At 43.1% G+C, this 18,221-nt stretch overlaps 1 protein-coding gene across 1 annotated transcript in view; it reads left to right on the forward strand.

Moving 5' to 3' along the window:
- The window catches only part of Atg2b (autophagy related 2B), a 77,991-nt gene extending 61,442 nt beyond the window's left edge, over positions 1-16,549 (forward strand). Inside the window, exons 36-42 of the mRNA XM_038336113.1 lie at positions 2,730-2,937; positions 5,174-5,243; positions 7,272-7,354; positions 7,940-8,061; positions 8,493-8,647; positions 9,302-9,451; positions 12,366-16,549. Coding sequence (XP_038192041.1) covers positions 2,730-2,937; positions 5,174-5,243; positions 7,272-7,354; positions 7,940-8,061; positions 8,493-8,647; positions 9,302-9,451; positions 12,366-12,596 — 1,019 coding nt within the window. The 3' untranslated portion in view covers positions 12,597-16,549. The remainder of the gene's footprint in view (positions 1-2,729; positions 2,938-5,173; positions 5,244-7,271; positions 7,355-7,939; positions 8,062-8,492; positions 8,648-9,301; positions 9,452-12,365) is intronic.
- The last annotated feature ends 1,672 nt before the right edge of the window (positions 16,550-18,221 follow it).

The raw sequence follows: 18,221 nt of genomic DNA on the forward strand, positions 1-18,221 counted from the left end.
TATCTTATTTATTTTCTCAAAGAACCAGCTCCTTGTTTCATTGATTCTTTGTATGGTTTTCTTTGTTTCTATTTTATTGATTTCAGTCCTCAGTTTGATTATTTCCTATCATCTACTCATCCTGGGTGAGTCTGCTTCTTTTTGTTCTAGAGCTTTCAGGTGTGCTGTTAAGTCGCTAGTGTGAGATTTCTCTACTTTCTCTATGTAGGCAGTTAATGCTATGAATTTTTCTCTTAGCACTGCTTTCATAGTGTCCCATAGGTTTGGGTATGTTGTGCATTCATTTTTATTGAATTTTAGGAAGTCTTTAATTTCTTGATTTCTTCTTTGACCCAGGGGTGGTTCAATTGAGCACTGCTCAATTTCCATGAGTTTGTAGGCTTTTTGCAATTAGTGTTGTTGTTGGATTCTAACTTTAAACCATGGTGATATGATAAGACACAGGACGTTATTCTTTTTTTTTTTTTTGTATCTGTTGATGTTTGCTTTGTTACCGAGTATGCATCAATTTTAGAGAAGGTTCATGAGGTGCTGAGAGAAAAAAATATATTGTTTTGTGTTTAGTTGAAATGTTGTATGGATGTCTATTAAGTCCATTTGAGTCATGACATCTGTTAGTGCTCTTTTTTTCTCCATTAAGTTTCTGTCTGGTTGACTTGTCCATTGGTGAGAGTTTGGGTGTTGAAGTCTCCTACTATTGCTATATGGGGTTAGATATTTGTATGTTAAGCTTTAGTAATTTTTCTTTTACATATGCAGGTACTCTTGCATTTGGGGCATAGATGTTCAGGATTGAGACTTCTCTATCTCTTCTGATTGATTTTAGTTTGAGGTCTATTTTGTTAGATATTAGGATAGCTTCACTCACTTATTTCTTCGATCCATTTGATTGGAAAATCTTTTCCCACACCTTTACTCTGATGTAATGTCTGTTTTTGAGGTTGAGGTGTGTTTCTTGGATGCAACAAACGGTTGGATTCACTTTCGTATCTATTCCGTTAATGTGTCTTTTTATACGTGAATTGTCCATTGATATTGAGATGATAATGACCAGTAATTGTTAATTCCTGTTATTTTTCGGTGGTAGTGTTTGTGTGTTTCCCTTCTTTGGACTTTACTGGTGTGAGGTTATCTGTTGCCTGTGTTTTTGTGGGTGCAGCTAGCTTTCTTGGGTTGGAGTTTTCCTTCTAGTCATTTTTGTAAGGCTGGGTTTATGAATAGGTTTGTTTAAATCTAGTTTTATCATGGAATATCTTGTTTTCTCTATCTATGGTGCATGAAATGTTTGCTGGCTTGTATCAGTCTGGGCTTGCGTTCATGGTCTCTTAGTGTCTGCAGCGCATCTGTCCAGGACCTTCTGGCTTTCATGGTTTCCATTGAGGAGTCAGGTGTAATTCTGATTGGTCAGCCTTTATATTTTTACTTGGCCTTTTCCCTTTGTAACTCTTAATATTCTTTCTTTATTCTGTGTGTTTTGTGTTTTATTATATGACGAGGTGAGGGGATTTTTTTTTTTTTTTGGTCCAGTCTATTTGGTGTTCTGTAAGCTTCTTGTACTTTCATAGGCATATTCTTCTTCAGGTTGGGAAAGTTTTCTTCTATGATTTTTCTTGAATATATTTTTGTGCCTTTGAGCTGGAGTTCTTATTCTTCCATCCCTGTTTATAGGTTTGGTCTTTTCATGGTGTCACAGATTTCTGGAATGTTTTTTGTTAAGATTTTGTTGGATTTAACATTTTCTTTGACTGATGAATCTATTTCCTCTATTGTATTTTCAGCCTCTGATAGTCTCTCTTCCATCTCTTGTATTCTGTTGGTTATGCTTACATCTGTAGTTCCTATTCATTTACCCAGATTTTCCATTTCCTGAATTTCCTTGGTTTGTATTTTCTTCTTTTCAAGTCTTGAACTGTTTGACCTGTTTGCTTCACCTGTTTGATTGTTGTTTCTTTGTTTTCTTGGGTTTCTTTAAGATATTTATTGATTTCTTCCAGTTTTTTGTTTGTCTTGTCCTCCATTAAGAGAATTATTTCCTCTTTAAGTGCCTCTATCATCTTTATAAAGTTATATTTAAGATATTTTTCTTCTGCTTCTTCTGGGTTAATTAGGTTTTCATGTTGTATGACCACTGGGTTCCGGTGTGTTACCATGTTGCTTTTAGATTGTTGAATGAATGAATTGCTTTGGCGCCTACCCATCTCTTTTTTCATTTGGTAGCAGCCGTGTCTTTACCTCTTGGTCCCATCTTTGCAGCTGGTGTCTGTGACTCAAGGGTCTTCTCTTGGACTGATTGTTGCAGTTGCTGCCTGTGTCAGCTCTGTGCAGTTGCAGTCTGTGCTTCAGAGTTCTCTGAGGTTGGGGGGGGTTGGGTAGGTCCCAAGTACAGTTTTTACAGAATGTACACACTTCTCTCCATTGTGAGGTGGAAGAATTTTAAGTTAACTTATTGCTAAATCAGGACTGGATGTACTTAGACTGATTTTAATTGCTGTGTGTTTTTTTTTTAAGAATATACTTGCAGAGCTTATTCCTATTCATATATGTACATTCCGTGTTAATTAATACGAATGGGTGTGTGTAACAGTAGTGATATAAGGGTGGGAACAGATTTTCTCTGTAATAGGAGCTATATTTTCTCAGTGAGTGTAGCACTCAGACTGATCAGTATTGATTGCCATGGTGCTTGAAAGTAGCAGAGCTGCCTTCAAATGCGCCCCTCTTGTTTGCAGTTACAAAGTCTCCTGGAGCTGATGTCACCTGCAGTTTGCCAAGGCATTTGAATACCTCAAAGGAGCCAAATCTAGTTGTTTCTTTCCCTGGGCCAAAGCAACCTTCCTCAAACCATAGTGCCAATTCAGTGGAGGGGGCTAGTGGACTGGAGGAGAAGGACTTCTCAGCTGAGGAAGCTTCATTTAGTGACCAGCCTGTGTTTTTTAGGTAAGTATATTAATTTTATTAACAAATGAAGTTCTATGGAGTTAAAGATGGCTCTGGAGTGTGTCAGTGGACTGACAAGCATGAGGACCACCAGTGGTCCTTCACATTGCTACGCGCCTTGTGCTCCTGTTTGCCTGTGGTCCCTGTCTAACTGTCACCCTTTGTTTGTGCAGAGTAACCCTGGTTTCAGAGCTTGTCTGTTACTGAATCTGTGATGGAAGTTCCTCTCTCCTCCCGCTGCTCCCTTTCAGGTCTTAGAGTGTGTTTGTTCTTCAGCATGGGGCTGCCCTTTGGCCTCTCCACACACTGCTTTTTCCCTTCTGCTGAGTCCTCAGTCTGCTTTTGTCATTCCTCCTGAGGCAAAAGAGCATCCTGGACAGCTCAGGTGCCCTTCACCACTACTTGCCTGTGTGGCCAGCCATTCTCATTCAGGAGTTTTTTCTTCCTTGGCTGGCTGATCTGTTCTTCCTGTCCTCTTTTCCTAGCCATTGTTAGTCAGGACAGAGTCTTGACTTTTCTAGAAAAAGGAGGGTCAAGGAACAAGCCCTTCTTCCTGTTTTCTATACCCCCTTTCATTCCAAGGCCCCCAGTTTTACTGTCTTCCTTTCTGTTTTGAGAAGACCTTGGGTGTGACCCAAGTGGACCCTATTTAGAAGTGTCACTGTGCTTTAAAGATTCCGCATAGTGATGAAAATAGATGTAGACAAAACAGCACATAGGGAGGAAGGACCAGAGATGAGGTCTGCTGGCGCTACATTTCGCTGTAAATGTTCGTTTCTGTTACTTTCCTCCAGTGATTTGTGTCTTAGTGATAACTAAGTCTTATTTTTTATTAATCATAATAATATGCCAATTCAGCTTTAGGAAGTGATAAATTTGACACTTGGTTTGTATGGAGGTAGGTCTCACTATGGCCAGGCTCAAACTCTAGATCTTCCCTCCTTAGTCTCTCAGGGAGCTGAGGTTACAGACATACTACTACATCTGGCTCGACAGTCTTTAGTTTTACCTCTTATCTAGGCAAATGTTTGTTTTGTATGTTTTTGCCGGGTCATTTGAAATATGGAAAATAGATTGTAGATTTCACCTCTATTCTCCTGGAGGGTCCAGATCCCTGGGGTGGTAATGAGTGGTAGTACTTCAATTACTCCTCCTGCTCAGAGAGTTAGACTGCAGGCATCAGTTAGTGGTGAGCTAAGGTCTTGATTATCACCTATCTACTTGCTGACTTTCTAGTGAGCTGTCAGAATCTTTTTCTTCCTTCTGCAAGTGGCTATTGTACTTCCTGTGTTTCAGACTTCCATCTAGGCACTGTGAAGAATCTCTGGCTAACTGAATATACAAATAATCAAAGAGTCTATCTGTTAATACATCTTATCCCACAGGGAAGAAAGGCATAGGAAAGGCCGAGGGAATAAAGGTATCTGCCCAGGTGAACAGATGCAGCTGTGCATTCAGAGATGAGGGATAGGCCTGGGACCTAGGCTTAGACACTGACTGCAATAGATAATACATTGCCATTTTATTGTAAGTACGGGGTGCTTTTCTGAGGTGGTTTGGTGTGCAGCCATTAGCATTTATTCTGTTGGGGAAAATCATGTTTTGGGTTCTGAGCATTCAGTTTCCAGTCAGCTGTAGGGAGACAGTTCACTGTGTTGTTGGCCATATATCAACAGTGTGTAGTTTACTCACCCCCCAGAATTCCCAGTGTTAGTATATTCACGTCTACTCACAAGCATTCATTTCACAGATTCTCACCAAAATTTGCCAGGGTGATTTTACAGTGGTGAAGAATTGAGGCTCAGAGAGCTGAGACATCTGTACTTGAATCCCATGTAGTTGTTAGCAGCAGGGGCCAGGCCAGGGTCTGTCTCTGCTCACATTGAGTAGAGATGGGCTTCTTGCCTCTCCTATCTACTTTTTGTTGATATTTGAGGCCATTTTTATTGACTTTTCCTCTATATGACTTGAGAATATGTAAACATTTTTTCTAAGAATAAGCATTTAATAAACTAAGAAGTCATGTGTGACAACATTTAACTACAATAGAATTTGTCTGTCTAGTTGCGATTAAGAGGAAGTGGAACTAAAAGGCATTCTTTCATATTTAGGACATGAGATGTGCTTCTAATTTACTTTGAGGTTTTGTTTGATTTTTCATTTTAACCAGTTAGGTCTAATTTTATGATAAGTAATTTGAATATAACTAGCTCCCTTTGTTCCCCCCCCCCCCCAGAGAATTCAGATTCACGGCAGAAGTTCCTATTCGGCTTGACTATCATGGCAAACACGTGTCAATGGATCAGGTGTGGAAACTTTGCATGTGAATATGTAATGTAAAATTACCTTTTAAAAACTGCATATATTTCTTATGGAGGGAGTGAATGCATGAGGAGAGGAGGCACTTGTGTGGAGGTCAGAGGACAACTTATGAGAGCCAGTTCTCTCCTACAGTGTAGGATCTGGGGACTAAACTTGGATCATCATTACCATCTGAACCATCTTAGCAGTGCTCTCTGTGTCTCTTATAGATTCAGTAAAAAAAAGAGAGAGAAAAAAGTAAAAATATAGCAGATGAAGCTGCTGCTGTCAAGCTTTATGCATGTACATGTGTCTAACATGAAGCCAGCACCTTTATGTGCTTCTAAGTAAATGTTAAGTACTATAGGTGAAATTTTATACTTATTGATCATTAGCTGGTATAGTGGGCTGTACCATATAAAATACATTTTTTCTGTAACACTCTGAAGTATTTTCCTTCTATAATTTTAACTATTTATCTTCATTAAAGAATATTGAGTAGCCAGGTCATAGAGAGGAAGTGGTGGCGCACACCTTTAATCCCAGCACTCAGGAGGCAGAGGCTGGTGGATCTCTGAGTTTGAGGACAGCCTGGGCTACACAGATGTAGTAGTGGGAGCGGTGGGCTGCTTCCCGCCACTCGGCTAGCTTTACCCGAAATAATTACACGGAAACTTTATTCTTTTAAACACTGCCTGGCCCATTAGTTGCAGCCTCTTATTGGCTAACTCTCACATCTTGAGTAACCCATTTCTATTAATCTGTGTAACACCATGAGGTGGTGGCTTACTGGAAAGATTTCTAACCTGCATCTATCTCAGAGAGGAGAGCTATGGCATCTGCCTCATTGTCTTCTTCCCAGCATTCTGTTCTGTTTACTCCGCCTACCTAATTTTCTGTTCTATCAAAGGGCCAAGGCAGTTTCTTTATTAACCAATGAAAGTAACACATAGACAGATGACCCTCCTCCATCATTTCCCCTTTTTCTGTTTAAATAAAAAGAAGGCTTTCATTTTAACATAATAAAATTACATATAGCAAAACAGTTATAAAGCAAGAATAACAGTTACAATATTTATATCTACTTTATTTTTTTATCATAACAAAGAAAAGCTATAACTATAACTAACCATTCTTCAACTCCAGCAAAGACTCCGGAAGGATATATTACCTATGTAAACTGGAAGTAAGCAACTTACAAACTCTAGAAATGACAGAGACATCTTGTTGCCTGTACAGTCACCCAAAGTTCCTCTGTATTGTTGGGGCATCCATCTTCGGCCTACAGGCCCATAGTATCCAGCAGACATTTCCATGAAGCAGGGAGTTTCAAAGACAGTTCAGTCACTTCCTGCTGTGTCCTGCAGAACGTCTCAGACTCTTTCATGAATCAGGAACATCGAAAGACCATCTCACCTTTAGGCAAGTTTAGCAGTCCTCTTTCTGTGGGTTCTTTGTGTCCAGTTTATGCATTAGTCCAGGCAAGAGCAGTTTCTTGCCCAAATGGCTATCAAACTCCATAAGGAGCCTCTTCGATGCCCATCTTCCTTTTGAAGTCACTGGTACTGCCAGGAGCAGGCGTGTCTCATTGTCATGAATAGTCCTAACTTATTAAAACATTAAATACCATATTCTGCAGTCTTTGAAAGATATGAAGAATGCCTATCTAACTGAAATATATCTGTATATATCTAGAAAATCTAACATGACTACAAGCCTATTATCGATGATTATCCATTAACAACCTATATTTCTTAATTATACATTACATTTTTAAATGAACTATACAATTACAATACATTAATATCAGAAATACATATACATATAACAAAATTGACCTTAAATTTCTATCAATAAGGCAAAATTTATACTAATGTTAATTATTCATCTCTATATCACACAGAGAAACCCAGTCTCGAAACTCCCCCCCCCCCAACAAAAAGAATATTGCTTGGACTTCCCCAGTAACAGCTGTGTTGAATGTTGAGTCTCTCCTTAGTTTATGGATTAATTGGCCACTCTTCCTATTTCAGGGAACACTGGCTGGGATTTTGATTGGCTTGGCCCAGCTGAACTGTTCTGAGCTAAAGCTGAAGAGACTCTTCTATAGGCACGGGTGAGTAGGCTGACCTGCCAAGACTTTAAGGTGAGGCCTAAGCTGGTGTAGAGATAAAAGTGGACTGTTTTTGCTAGCTGCTCGCCTGCCCTGTGCTTTCTGCAGAGAGCACAGCTCTGGAGGACCTTACTGATTGGGCATTAATGTTTGTTTTGAGGGTGTAGAAGCAGTTGGAACAGAGTAGTATTTCTTGAAAATATTTCTTGATATTTTAAGATAACTTGTTAAAGCTGTAAGTTGGCTTATTTGGTTACAAGAATTTGGGTTCACAGATGTGGTTGTGGTTAGTACCCTGTACCTGAGCCATGGCATATCAAGAGATAAGAGCAATGGAGGACACTCTCACTTGTGCATGCTTCCTGAGCTTTGTCAGTCTTTGTCTTTCATCTCTCTGACACACACACACACACACACACACACACACAGATTTAGATTGGGAATTTGGTAGCTGATTTATGTGATATAAAAATGTTTTGCCATTTTTGGAGCATCTGTAGTGTTTTGCCCTGTGCTGTGTAGTTTCCACACAGGACGTCCTAGATGTGTGCCTCCATCCTCCTTTGCGCTGACACTCATTTCCTCCAGTCTGCTAGGTATTGACAAATTGTTCTCATATGCAATCACCGAATGGCTCACTGACATTAAGAAGAACCAACTACCAGGAATCCTAGGAGGTGTTGGGCCTATGCATTCACTAGTTCAATTAGGTGAGTTGTCTTTTTAAATCTTTTTGGAGTTACCTTAAGAGTCTATGAAAACATTTTTTTTTATATAAAACCTACATGCATATTAACATGTACATAAAACTTTACCCCTAGTTTCAGGGTCAGAACCTCCATTCAGGGTTGGGCTCCCCCCCATACACACACACACACACACACACACACACACACACACGTATAATTTTTATAATGACTTTATATTACAATGAAAACATTCTGGATATATCTGGGTTACAAATATTAAATTTCAGTTTGCTTTTGGGAATAATTGTTAGAATACTTCTAATCACACATATGGCTCAGCCTGTATTTCTTTTGGGAAGCCTGGCCTTTGGGGACCGTGGTGAGAATGAGACAAGGAGCCGCAAGATTAGACTCTTGTCACCTACAATTATCCTTGTGATTTCTGTGTCTAGTGCAAGGCCTCAAAGATTTGGTGTGGCTGCCAATCGAGCAGTACCGGAAGGATGGCCGCATCGTCAGAGGCTTCCAGAGAGGTGCTGCCTCTTTTGGTACCTCAACTGCAATGGCTGCTCTAGAACTCACAAACAGAATGGTTCAAACCATACAGGTACTATTCCCTGCCTGCCTCATCTGGACAGATGAGCCCTGTATAGCAGCTCCCATGAAGATGTGTGACATGTTGAGGGTAGACATCTCATTTATAATGATTTGCTATCATACTGAGTTTTTTGTTTTGTTTTTGAGACATTCATGCCATGTAACCCAGACTGTCCTTATAGTTTATATCCTCAGCCTTCCAAGGGTTCAGGTGTACAGGTGTGCACTACCACATTTTGTTTGGTGCTTGGTAGTTGTTTAGCTATCTAGTACTGAGTATTAGGTAACAAACTTGCCAAGTCTGTTTGCATATTTCAAGAAAATAAGTTATTAAGTCAGCAGGGGGTTTACTTCACTGATCTATGTAAAAGGATCAGAGCTAAGTTTAAGAACATATAATAGGGCTGTACAGAAGTGTTGAAAGTCACTACATAGGATAATAAAGGAGGGGTTGAGTAGGTTAGCTCGATCCAGATCCGAGTTTTTAGCTTACTTCCCTGTTCACGCTGTGAAAGTCCTAAGCTCTTGTTATGGGTGTTTAAGCAGAGGCGTCATCTGTGTGGGGCTTCTCTATACCCCTACAGGAGAGCACTGCCACACTTTCGGTGCCCAGCACTCCAGACTATCTTCTAATTAATTTCTTCCCTTTGACAAAATGACCCAGGCAGCAGCAGAGACTGCTTATGACATGGTGTCTCCAGGTACCCTTTCTATTGAACCCAAGAAGGCAAAGAGATTTCCTCATCACCGTTTAGCCCACCAGCCAGTGGACCTGAGGGAAGGTGTGGCCAAGGCCTACAGTGTTGTAAAAGAGGTATGTAGAGTTGGCAAGTCAGAACTGGCTTGCATGCTTTCTCTGTGTGTTGGTTGGGATTTCTATTGCTCTGAAACACCGTGACCAAAAGCAACTTGGAAGGCAAGGGCTTTATTTCAGCTTATACTTCCACACTGTAATCCGTCACTGAAGGAAGTCAGGACAGGAACTCAAACAGGAATCTGAAGCAGGAGCTGATGCAGGGGCCATGGAGGAGAGCTGCTTACTGGTTTGCTCCTCATGACTTGCTCAACCTGATTTCTTACAGAACCTAGGACCACCAGCCCAGGGATGGCCCCCCCATTAATCACTAAGAAAATGTTCCATAGGCTTGCCTACAGGTGGGGGCATTTCTCAGTTGAGGTTCTGTTGCCAAGTGACCCTAGCCTATATCAAGTTGACATAAAAACTGGCCAAAGAGTATTCACTGACTTTAATGTTTTGGAAGAATCCTTGGGAATATTATGTAAGCTGCCAATGGTAGCATGTGACTGGTATGTGGAAAATAGAGAAAGCCAGGTAGTGAGTGTAGCTTCGTGTAGTGTTTGCTGCTGAGTCGGTGCTTTCCTCTTGCTTCCCTCAGTTGCTTAGGAAGTGTGGCTCTTGAGGTAAATCCTTACCCCGGCCCCATTCACATGCCGTCACTGTTCTGAAGTTGTCACAGCTTTTCTAGACAGAGTTTTACAGTTAGATTGTGTAAGTCTTCCTAAGCTGAACATAGCAGTGTTTATATTTTAATTAGCATAAAGAGTGTTTTGTGTATCCTGTAACACTTTCAAGATACATCCATGAACACATATCATTTAAATGGTCTCATAGTATTTCACTGTAGGAATATGCCATCCATGTTTTCCTCTTGGTGGGCATTTAGTTCCCATTTTGTTCCCCGTGCAACACTGAAATGGGAATATTTTCTAGCTGTGTCTGTGTTCATGTGTGCAAGAGGTTCCATAAAATTGGCTAGTGGTAACTGTGGGAATCTCCACATTAGATTTTTACATTTATTTTTCTGTTTTTTTTTTTGTGTGTGGGGAACACATGGCACGGTGTTTATGTGGAAGTCAAAGGACCAGTGTATGGAATTGGTTCTCTCCTGTTTCTGGGCTCTAGGGATCTAGTCAGGCCATAAGCCTTGGCTGCCCTGTGTTGCGGCCTACCAGCTGTGCTGGTGAAGCCTGGTGCTCTCCAAGTGTTGGCAGGACACTCACTGGCCTCTTTCCTTTTCCTGCCATGACACACGGCATTTGTGGTCATTCTACTTGGGATTCATTAGATGTGCTTTCTAACCATATTCTGGTAGCAGTCAGATGGCGTAGCCATCCTCACGGCACAGAAGTAGCCTTTGGGGTCCCAGGGAACTGGGTCTGAAGTATAGTTCTTCCTCTCTTGTTTCCAGTCCATAGCCCCAGTGCTGAGGTTATGGACATACACTCCCACACCAGCTCTTCTATGGGTGTTGAGATCCAAATCCAGCTCCTTATGCTTGTGGTATCCTGGTGTCTTTCCTGTTGCTGTGGTAGGTACTCTGAGCAAAGGAACTTAAGGCAGAAAGAGTTTATTTTAACTCCCAGTTCAGAGCACAGTGTGTCATGTTGGGGAAATCAAGGCAGCAGGAACTCAAAGCAGCTGGAGATAGATGGCATCTGCAGTCAAAGGCTGAAATGTGTAGTGAGCACATGCTGCTGGTCTACTGCATCCTTTCCACTCTTTGTACACTTGGAGATTCCCTGCCCAGGAGTTGCTCATCCACAACAGCTGTGGCAGGCCTTCCCTCTTCAGTTGAGGTCATCAAGATAATCTGTGCAGAGGCCCTCTATTCCAGACAGTCCCTCCTTGAGATGCCTTTCCCAGGACTTCCTGACCCTGCCAGGTTGGCAGCTGAAATCAGCCATCACCTGAGCCATCGCTCCAGCTCCCTAAATTTTTTAAATATCGCTACCATTTCTTTTCTTTCAAGACAGGGTTTCTCTATAGCTTTGGGTCTATCCTGGAACTAGCTCTTGTAGACCAGGCTGGCCTCGAACTCACAGAGATCCGCCTGCCTCTGCCTCCCGAGTGCTGGGATTAAAGGTGTGTGCCACTACCACTTGGCTCCACACCATTTCTTAGACCTTGTGTCTGACCCAAGCTGCTGCTTGTTTGTCTGCTGTGTCAGCCTGTCTGATGGACAGCTAGATTCTGGTTAGGACGGATCTTAGATTTTTCTGGAGACCTCAGTGTCTCTTCTGTACTCATAGAGAAGCTGTCACAATTGGACCCAGAGAGTTCAGTGGCATAAGCACACATCCTGAACTCCTATGAGGTTGGGCTCTGTCATGGCCCAGCATGTGTGCATTCAGCTCAAAGCTTAGCAGTAGTGACAGGGCTGGAGCGGGGCAGACTGTAGGCGCCACTCACGGTCTCGGAAGTTTCTATGTAACCCCGTAAAGTGTTCCATTTGAATCTTAATTGGATATATTCCATGCTTCTTTTCTAAGACATGCTCATAATTGTAGGCAGAGTACATGTGTTCTGAGCACTGAGTGGATCTAAGTTTTCTTGGGCTGCATCAGAGGAATCCTCACTGCGGTTCTCTGTCAAGAACATTTACTCCAGAGGCCCTCTTTGCAGAGTTGTATTTAGCTAGAGGGATTCATTGGGCCAGAAGTTTCTTTTAGGTCATGATGGGCTTCCTTGCTTGGGACTGACTAAGCACCGTTGTCTGCACAGTAGTGTCTCAGAGAAATGCTGCCATGGTGAGTCCACTTCTTCATAGCTGGGGCCCCCTGTTAGGGAGCCCAGTGAGGGCGGCTGGCTGCTTTCCTTGTTTTTGTTCTGGTCTAGTTGTAGGCATGCTGGCTAAGTGTGAAATTGTGACGTGTGGCACCTTAGTTTCTGACCTTTTCTCCTCTTTTCTGCCTCCCACCCTCTGCAGGGAATTGCAGACACGGCTCAGACCATTTATGAGACGGCAGCTCGAGAGCACGAGAGCAGAGGGGTCACCGGTGCTGTGGGTGAAGTTCTGCGCCAGATCCCACCGGCAGTGGTCAAGCCTCTAATTGTAGCCACCGAAGCAACATCAAACGTGTTAGGTGGCATGAGAAACCAAATTAGACCAGATGTTCGGCAGGACGAGTCACAGAAATGGCGCCACGGGGAGGACTGAGGCTTCCAGTGTGACCCACAGAGTGTGTGGAGCTAAGGAGTGGGCTGTCCTAGTGGCGGCTTCATAGAGGATTTGTCTAATTTATGTGCTCATCTCAGGAACAAACGCAGTTTTTAGTTAAATAATTTTATGTCAAAACACATGCAGCCAAAACCTTGTGACATTTTAGGTCCTGGCACTTGCCTGCAGAAGTGGCGGGTGTCTGGTGTCATGGTCAGTAGAGATTGCTGCCATGCTAAATGCTTTGCTTTCATTAAAGTGGCTGTAGTTGTACTTGTTACTGACAAGATCTCATTGGGAACATCTTTGTAAACAGTGTTGAGTGCTAAAGAAAAATATTGGAGCACTCCCAAAGCACCAGGGAGCACACTTGTAGTTCTGGGAAGTTGATTTCTCAACCCAGTTTCAATACTTGTGATGCTGGTGAGAGAAGCCACAGGGAAAGCAAAGCAGCTAGGGCTCCAGTGTCTGATAAAGCAGGGCCTCGACTCCCTGAGGGACCAGCTGCTCAGCTCACCTGGAGAAAGTGTCACAGACGAGATCTGCTGTGCTGCACTTTATCCTCTAGGCGTGTGTGTATGTGCACGCGCGTGCGTGTATGTGTGTGTGTGTGTAGTGTAATGCCAGGTGTACTGTGTTCTGTCGTTTACAAGGTTACGTAGACATAAAAAGAAGTGAAGATATCTCACAGATTTTGGAAAGGAAGGTAACCCAAATGTAGTAAGTTTCTGTGTCCAAGTGCAGCTGTGTGTTCTTTGATGGGTGCTGTATCCATTGTCAAGTACACAATGCAGACTGTTAGGGCATGTGGTAAGGGACACTGGAAGTGGGTTTTATTCTTAGAAAGTTAATTAAAAATGCTCCAAATATGTCCTAGTCAGCTAATTCAAAGTACCATTTTTACTTGGTTAATATTGTACATTTTGATAACACGTCAGGAATGAATAAAGTATTTTTATTTAAAGGTAAGATTGTTGTATACTTCTGTGAATATTTTTTTTTCTGAAAGCATATTCATTGATGCAATGTTAATGATTGACAGTGGGATATTTGGAGACACTTCTCAGAATTGATTGTGGTTAGTATCACACATTGTGGAGGAGAAAAGGGGTAATGTTTGCAGTCCGCCTAACGACTCAACAGAAAACCAGGACTTTGTATTTATCCCTGTTTAGAGTTGCATGCTGTCCCCTCATGGTTTCTAAAGTGTTGGTGGGTATCAGGGTGAAGTGGATGCCACAGCTGCATTCTAGCTTGTGGGTGAAAAAGGAAGGTCAGTCTTACCCTCTGAAAGCTCTGAACAAGAAGGCAGTGCCAACCCCAAATCCAGGCTCCAGAGTTTGCAAAAGTAGTGTTGTATACATTTGCATAAGCTTGATTTCCTTTGACTGCTGTGAAATTAAAAAAACAAAAAACAAACAAACAAAAACAGATCTCAGCAGCCACTGGAGGGCCTCATGGGACCTCATGGTGGGCTCTTCTGTTCTTAAGTGGGGCAGGTGTCTGATACGGCCCTGGGCAGACACCGCAGGTAGTAGTGGCATGTGTTGCCATGACTGGCTAGCCACTCTGACCTTCTAATGAAACATGCAGTATGTGTTGCCTGTTGCATTTGATCAGACTTCACCCTACATCTCCTTATTTTTAAGGTCAGTGAGAGTTGGTACATGGAAGTAACATCCCCTGTGACCTCTGAGCTGTGTACAGCTCTCTTTTAACTAGTTAAATTAATGAAGCCATGTAAACAAGTATCTTTATGATGTCATCTCCTGCTTCTTCCTGTTGACCTTCTCGACCTTGCCAGAGATGTTGATTCCGTCTCCAGGGCTATGTGCATTTATCTAGGCCCTGGTGAGGACTTGTCTGTATTTGAACACTTCTAAGTTACATGACTGTTGTGACGACATGTAGTATGTTGACAGGACCCTTGGGTTGTCTCATCTGCAGTTAACCAAGCAAATGACTTGACTTGACCAGGGTGCCTCACCTCACTCACCCAGTGTCCCCCCTGTAAGTGAAAAGGTTTCTTAGGGCAAAGCTTGTGGGAATTTCTGGGCAGTTAGGTCATAGTGGCATAAGCACAAATAATGGTGTGTGCCTTTGTGCTCAGTAGAGTGCCCAGACGCGTGCTGTGAGTCTGGGGGCCATGGACACCGTGGCTGTGCCACACCGTGGCAGCTGCGGGCTACTCCAGATCTCCACTGTCAGAGCGCCATGTTCCTGAGCTGGCAGCATGACTGTGTGGTCGAATTCGGACTGGAGTAAGCTGCAGGTGTTCACCCATTGCTCCTGAGGTCCACACAGAGTTCCCCCAAGGAATCAGGGACGCAAGCTTGCTCGAGATCGCTCAGCTGGGCCAGATCGTGACTATTTCCTGTGGAAACAGAGACCACAGCAATGGGACTGCCAAATGAGACTGGCTGGGAACCTCCACTTCTCTCCTTTTGTCTGTCCTCACACCCTGAGCAGTAGGCTTCCATTTTAATAAGGTTTCTAGGAAATTTGAATTCCTACTTAGGAGAACATATATTTGTCATCAGTATTCTTAAAATGTAAAAGTCACTGTAAGAAAAAAATCCAAGTAGCAGTTTTCCTTAGTACCTGGGCCCGTCTGTCCTGCCTCCTGTCCTGTGTCCCTTGGAAGGCCACTGCAGGACCCCTATTAGTCCAGTCAGCTGTGTCTGCTCCAGTGGCTGCCTATCCAGGGCCCTTGCCCCTCCCTGGGTGTCCTGTGACTCAGGACCGGCACCTGGGTGTTTTTACTATTGGGACTAGAAATGAGGATTCTACCCTGTGATAAATGGCTTCAGGGTTAACCATTGATTGTCTTAATTGAAATGTCTTAATTGAAATGATGTGTCAAATGCTGCATAAAAAGCCAGTCTGCTTTACTTCTGCCCGTGTTGAATTCAGTCCCTCTGATTTCAGGGTTCTGGGGACAGTAGGAAACACTTCTTCCCTGCCTCCCTTCACATCCCATTGGGGATGTAGAGTTGAGTCCCTTGGAAGGACTGAATACAGGGGTGACATTCTTCTGTCTGCAGCTGGACAGACCACTTGGTATTAAAGTCAAATACACGTTTGCACCTTAGGTTGAAAAGGAAGATTATTTGTATAGTGTAGAGAAGTATATTGATGATTTCTTTTTTTTATCAGGAAGTTTTATTTTGGTTTACAGGAAGGAATAGCCACTATTCTTGTAAGAACATTAGTATGTCACATGCCAGCCTCCAGCCTCTGTTTGGCCATTTTCAGGATTGTACTGGACACCCTCACCTTTGTGCACAGTTGCAGGCCAGCCAGCATTGCTCAGAAGTGTTCTCCATTTCCCAGACAGAAATTGTGGATGAGAAATCTTTGAGTCTTGTCATTTCCTATTTTGAATCTCTTCATTTCCTGTAGGGATAGGACTCAGAGGCCCACGTTGGCCTTCTCTAACCAGCGCTGGGACTGGGCAAGTCATTCACTTTGTAGTAAGCATCAGGGTGCTGTCTATCCGCTGCAGTTCAGAGGGTGTGACTGTATTGTCAGCTGCTCCCTTTCACTTGGGCACTTGGCACCATGCACTGGGCTGGGGCTGGCCTCTCCCTTCACACAAAGGTGTTTACTCGGCTGCCTCACTTTTCTGGTTGGAATTGTGTAGCCTTGTTTGTGTAGCCCGCTGGTCCCACTGTGATGCTTGCTTTTTCATGGAGTTTGTAGGCACCAAGTTCACCTTTTCTGTGGATCCTCCTTGCCTGTCTCAGATGTTAAAACATCTCACACAGCCATTGTCTTTGCCGAGAATCCTGACTCTCCTAATTATGGCAACTCTGGATGTAAATAAGAATATTCCTCTGTACAAGTATTTTTGTGAAACATGTAACTTGTTAATGTGACTATTTAAAATATGATGATGTTAAGAATACTTGTGAAAAAATTAAAATATTTCTTCTTTGTTTTTTTCCTTTAAACTTAAGTATGGTCTGTCGCCGAGAACCATTTCTTGAATTTGCTGGAACCATCTTTGGGGGTGGGATCTACGTCTCAAGGATCCTTTCTCCTGGCACCTCAGATCTAGTGTTTATATGCCACCAGTTTCTGAGCTGTATTGGGCTATATTGTTTGCGTGTGCCACTCCCACCATTTTGGGGTACTGACGATTTTACTGGTTATCCCTTCAATGTGGACTTCTGATCTTAGGGATGTCGACAGATGCTTGGTAAATCTCTGGAGGAGGACGATGCAAGACATTTAAATAGACAAATTATTTTAAAAGGAGTTTTGATGTGATGTGTCTGATTCCAACCAACACATTGGCAGTCGGGTGAAATTGACAAGCCAGGCATCACACTCGGTACTTAGGAAGGAAGGAAGGAAGGGAGGGCACATCTATGAGATGCACAGGTATCAACCAGGCTTTCATGTGTGTCCTTCAATAGGAGTCTGTGTGCCCAGTAAAGAGACAGGTCCCGAGACCTTGCTTCATGTGATCCCCACACCTCTTGCTTTCTTGAACTGCTGTGAGTGCGTGTGTGCTCTCGTGTGCGTGTGCATGCATGCATGTGGAAGTCAGAGAATGGCTTATGGGAGTTCTCGACTTCCACCATATGAGTTATAGAGATCAAATTCAGGATTCAGGCTTGACAGCAAGCTCCTTCATCCCGAGCCACCTTCCTGGTCCTCTTGAACTGCTGTTAAGAGGAGATGGGGTACCTCACTGCAGGAATCAGTAGGCATTTGCTGATTGAGGTGGAGAAGGGCTCAGGAGCCTTAAATGTGACTTGGGAGGGTCTTGCTTGTTTTGTTTACCTGCCCCCTTTCTGGTCTACCCAGTACCTGGTCCGGCAGCCTGGCAGCAGTGGTTGGAGCACCTGGAGAGTGTCTGCTTGTAAACAGAACTCCGCCTCCCATCAGCACATCCCAGAACCTGGGAGTGGCTCTAAAGTGGTTTCTCCATTTCAGCTTGGCATTTGGGGCCACAGTTCCTTGTGGGGAGCAGCCCCGTGTGCTGTAGAGTGTCCAACAGCCAGCTACTAGATAGCAAACACCTCCCTCATTCCCCCAGACATGTCAAATGTCTCATCAGGAGCAAAATCCTCCCAGAAGCCCAGGTAACTCGTGTTTGCATCTGTAATCCTTGCACTTGGGAGACCTAAACATGAGGATACTATCTATTTAAGTTAGCCTGGGCTGTGTAGTTCCAGCCCAGCCTGGGCTACTACCTTGTCTACAAGTATCATCATTGTCTCTGGTTAAAGGCTGCTCTGTGGAAGGACTGTACAGTCGGAGGGCCGATCCCGTGTCATATAAGGTAGAGCAGGGCTTAAATGTCCCCCCCCCCCCACACACACCCTGAGACCCTGTAGAAATTTTTACAGGACCCTGAGTATATAGATAATTATACCTAAGTTACCAGGAAATTTATCTTAAGCCCTTTGTTGTACAGCATTTGTATAATTTAGTAAAGGTATCATTTGCATACTAATGAGATGAGTACCTTTGTTTACTTTTACACAAAGCAATCTCAACTGAATATTAGATGCTGCAGAATGTAGAGATAACCTGTCTCCCAGAGTGATGGGTGCTTCGATTTCATAACGCTCAATGCCGAGAACCCTGCTTTGTGTAAATGTGGTGTACAAA

The sequence above is a fragment of the Arvicola amphibius genome, chromosome 7 (genome assembly GCF_903992535.2).
Source record: "Arvicola amphibius chromosome 7, mArvAmp1.2, whole genome shotgun sequence".
Taxonomy (NCBI): Eukaryota; Metazoa; Chordata; class Mammalia; order Rodentia; family Cricetidae; genus Arvicola; species Arvicola amphibius.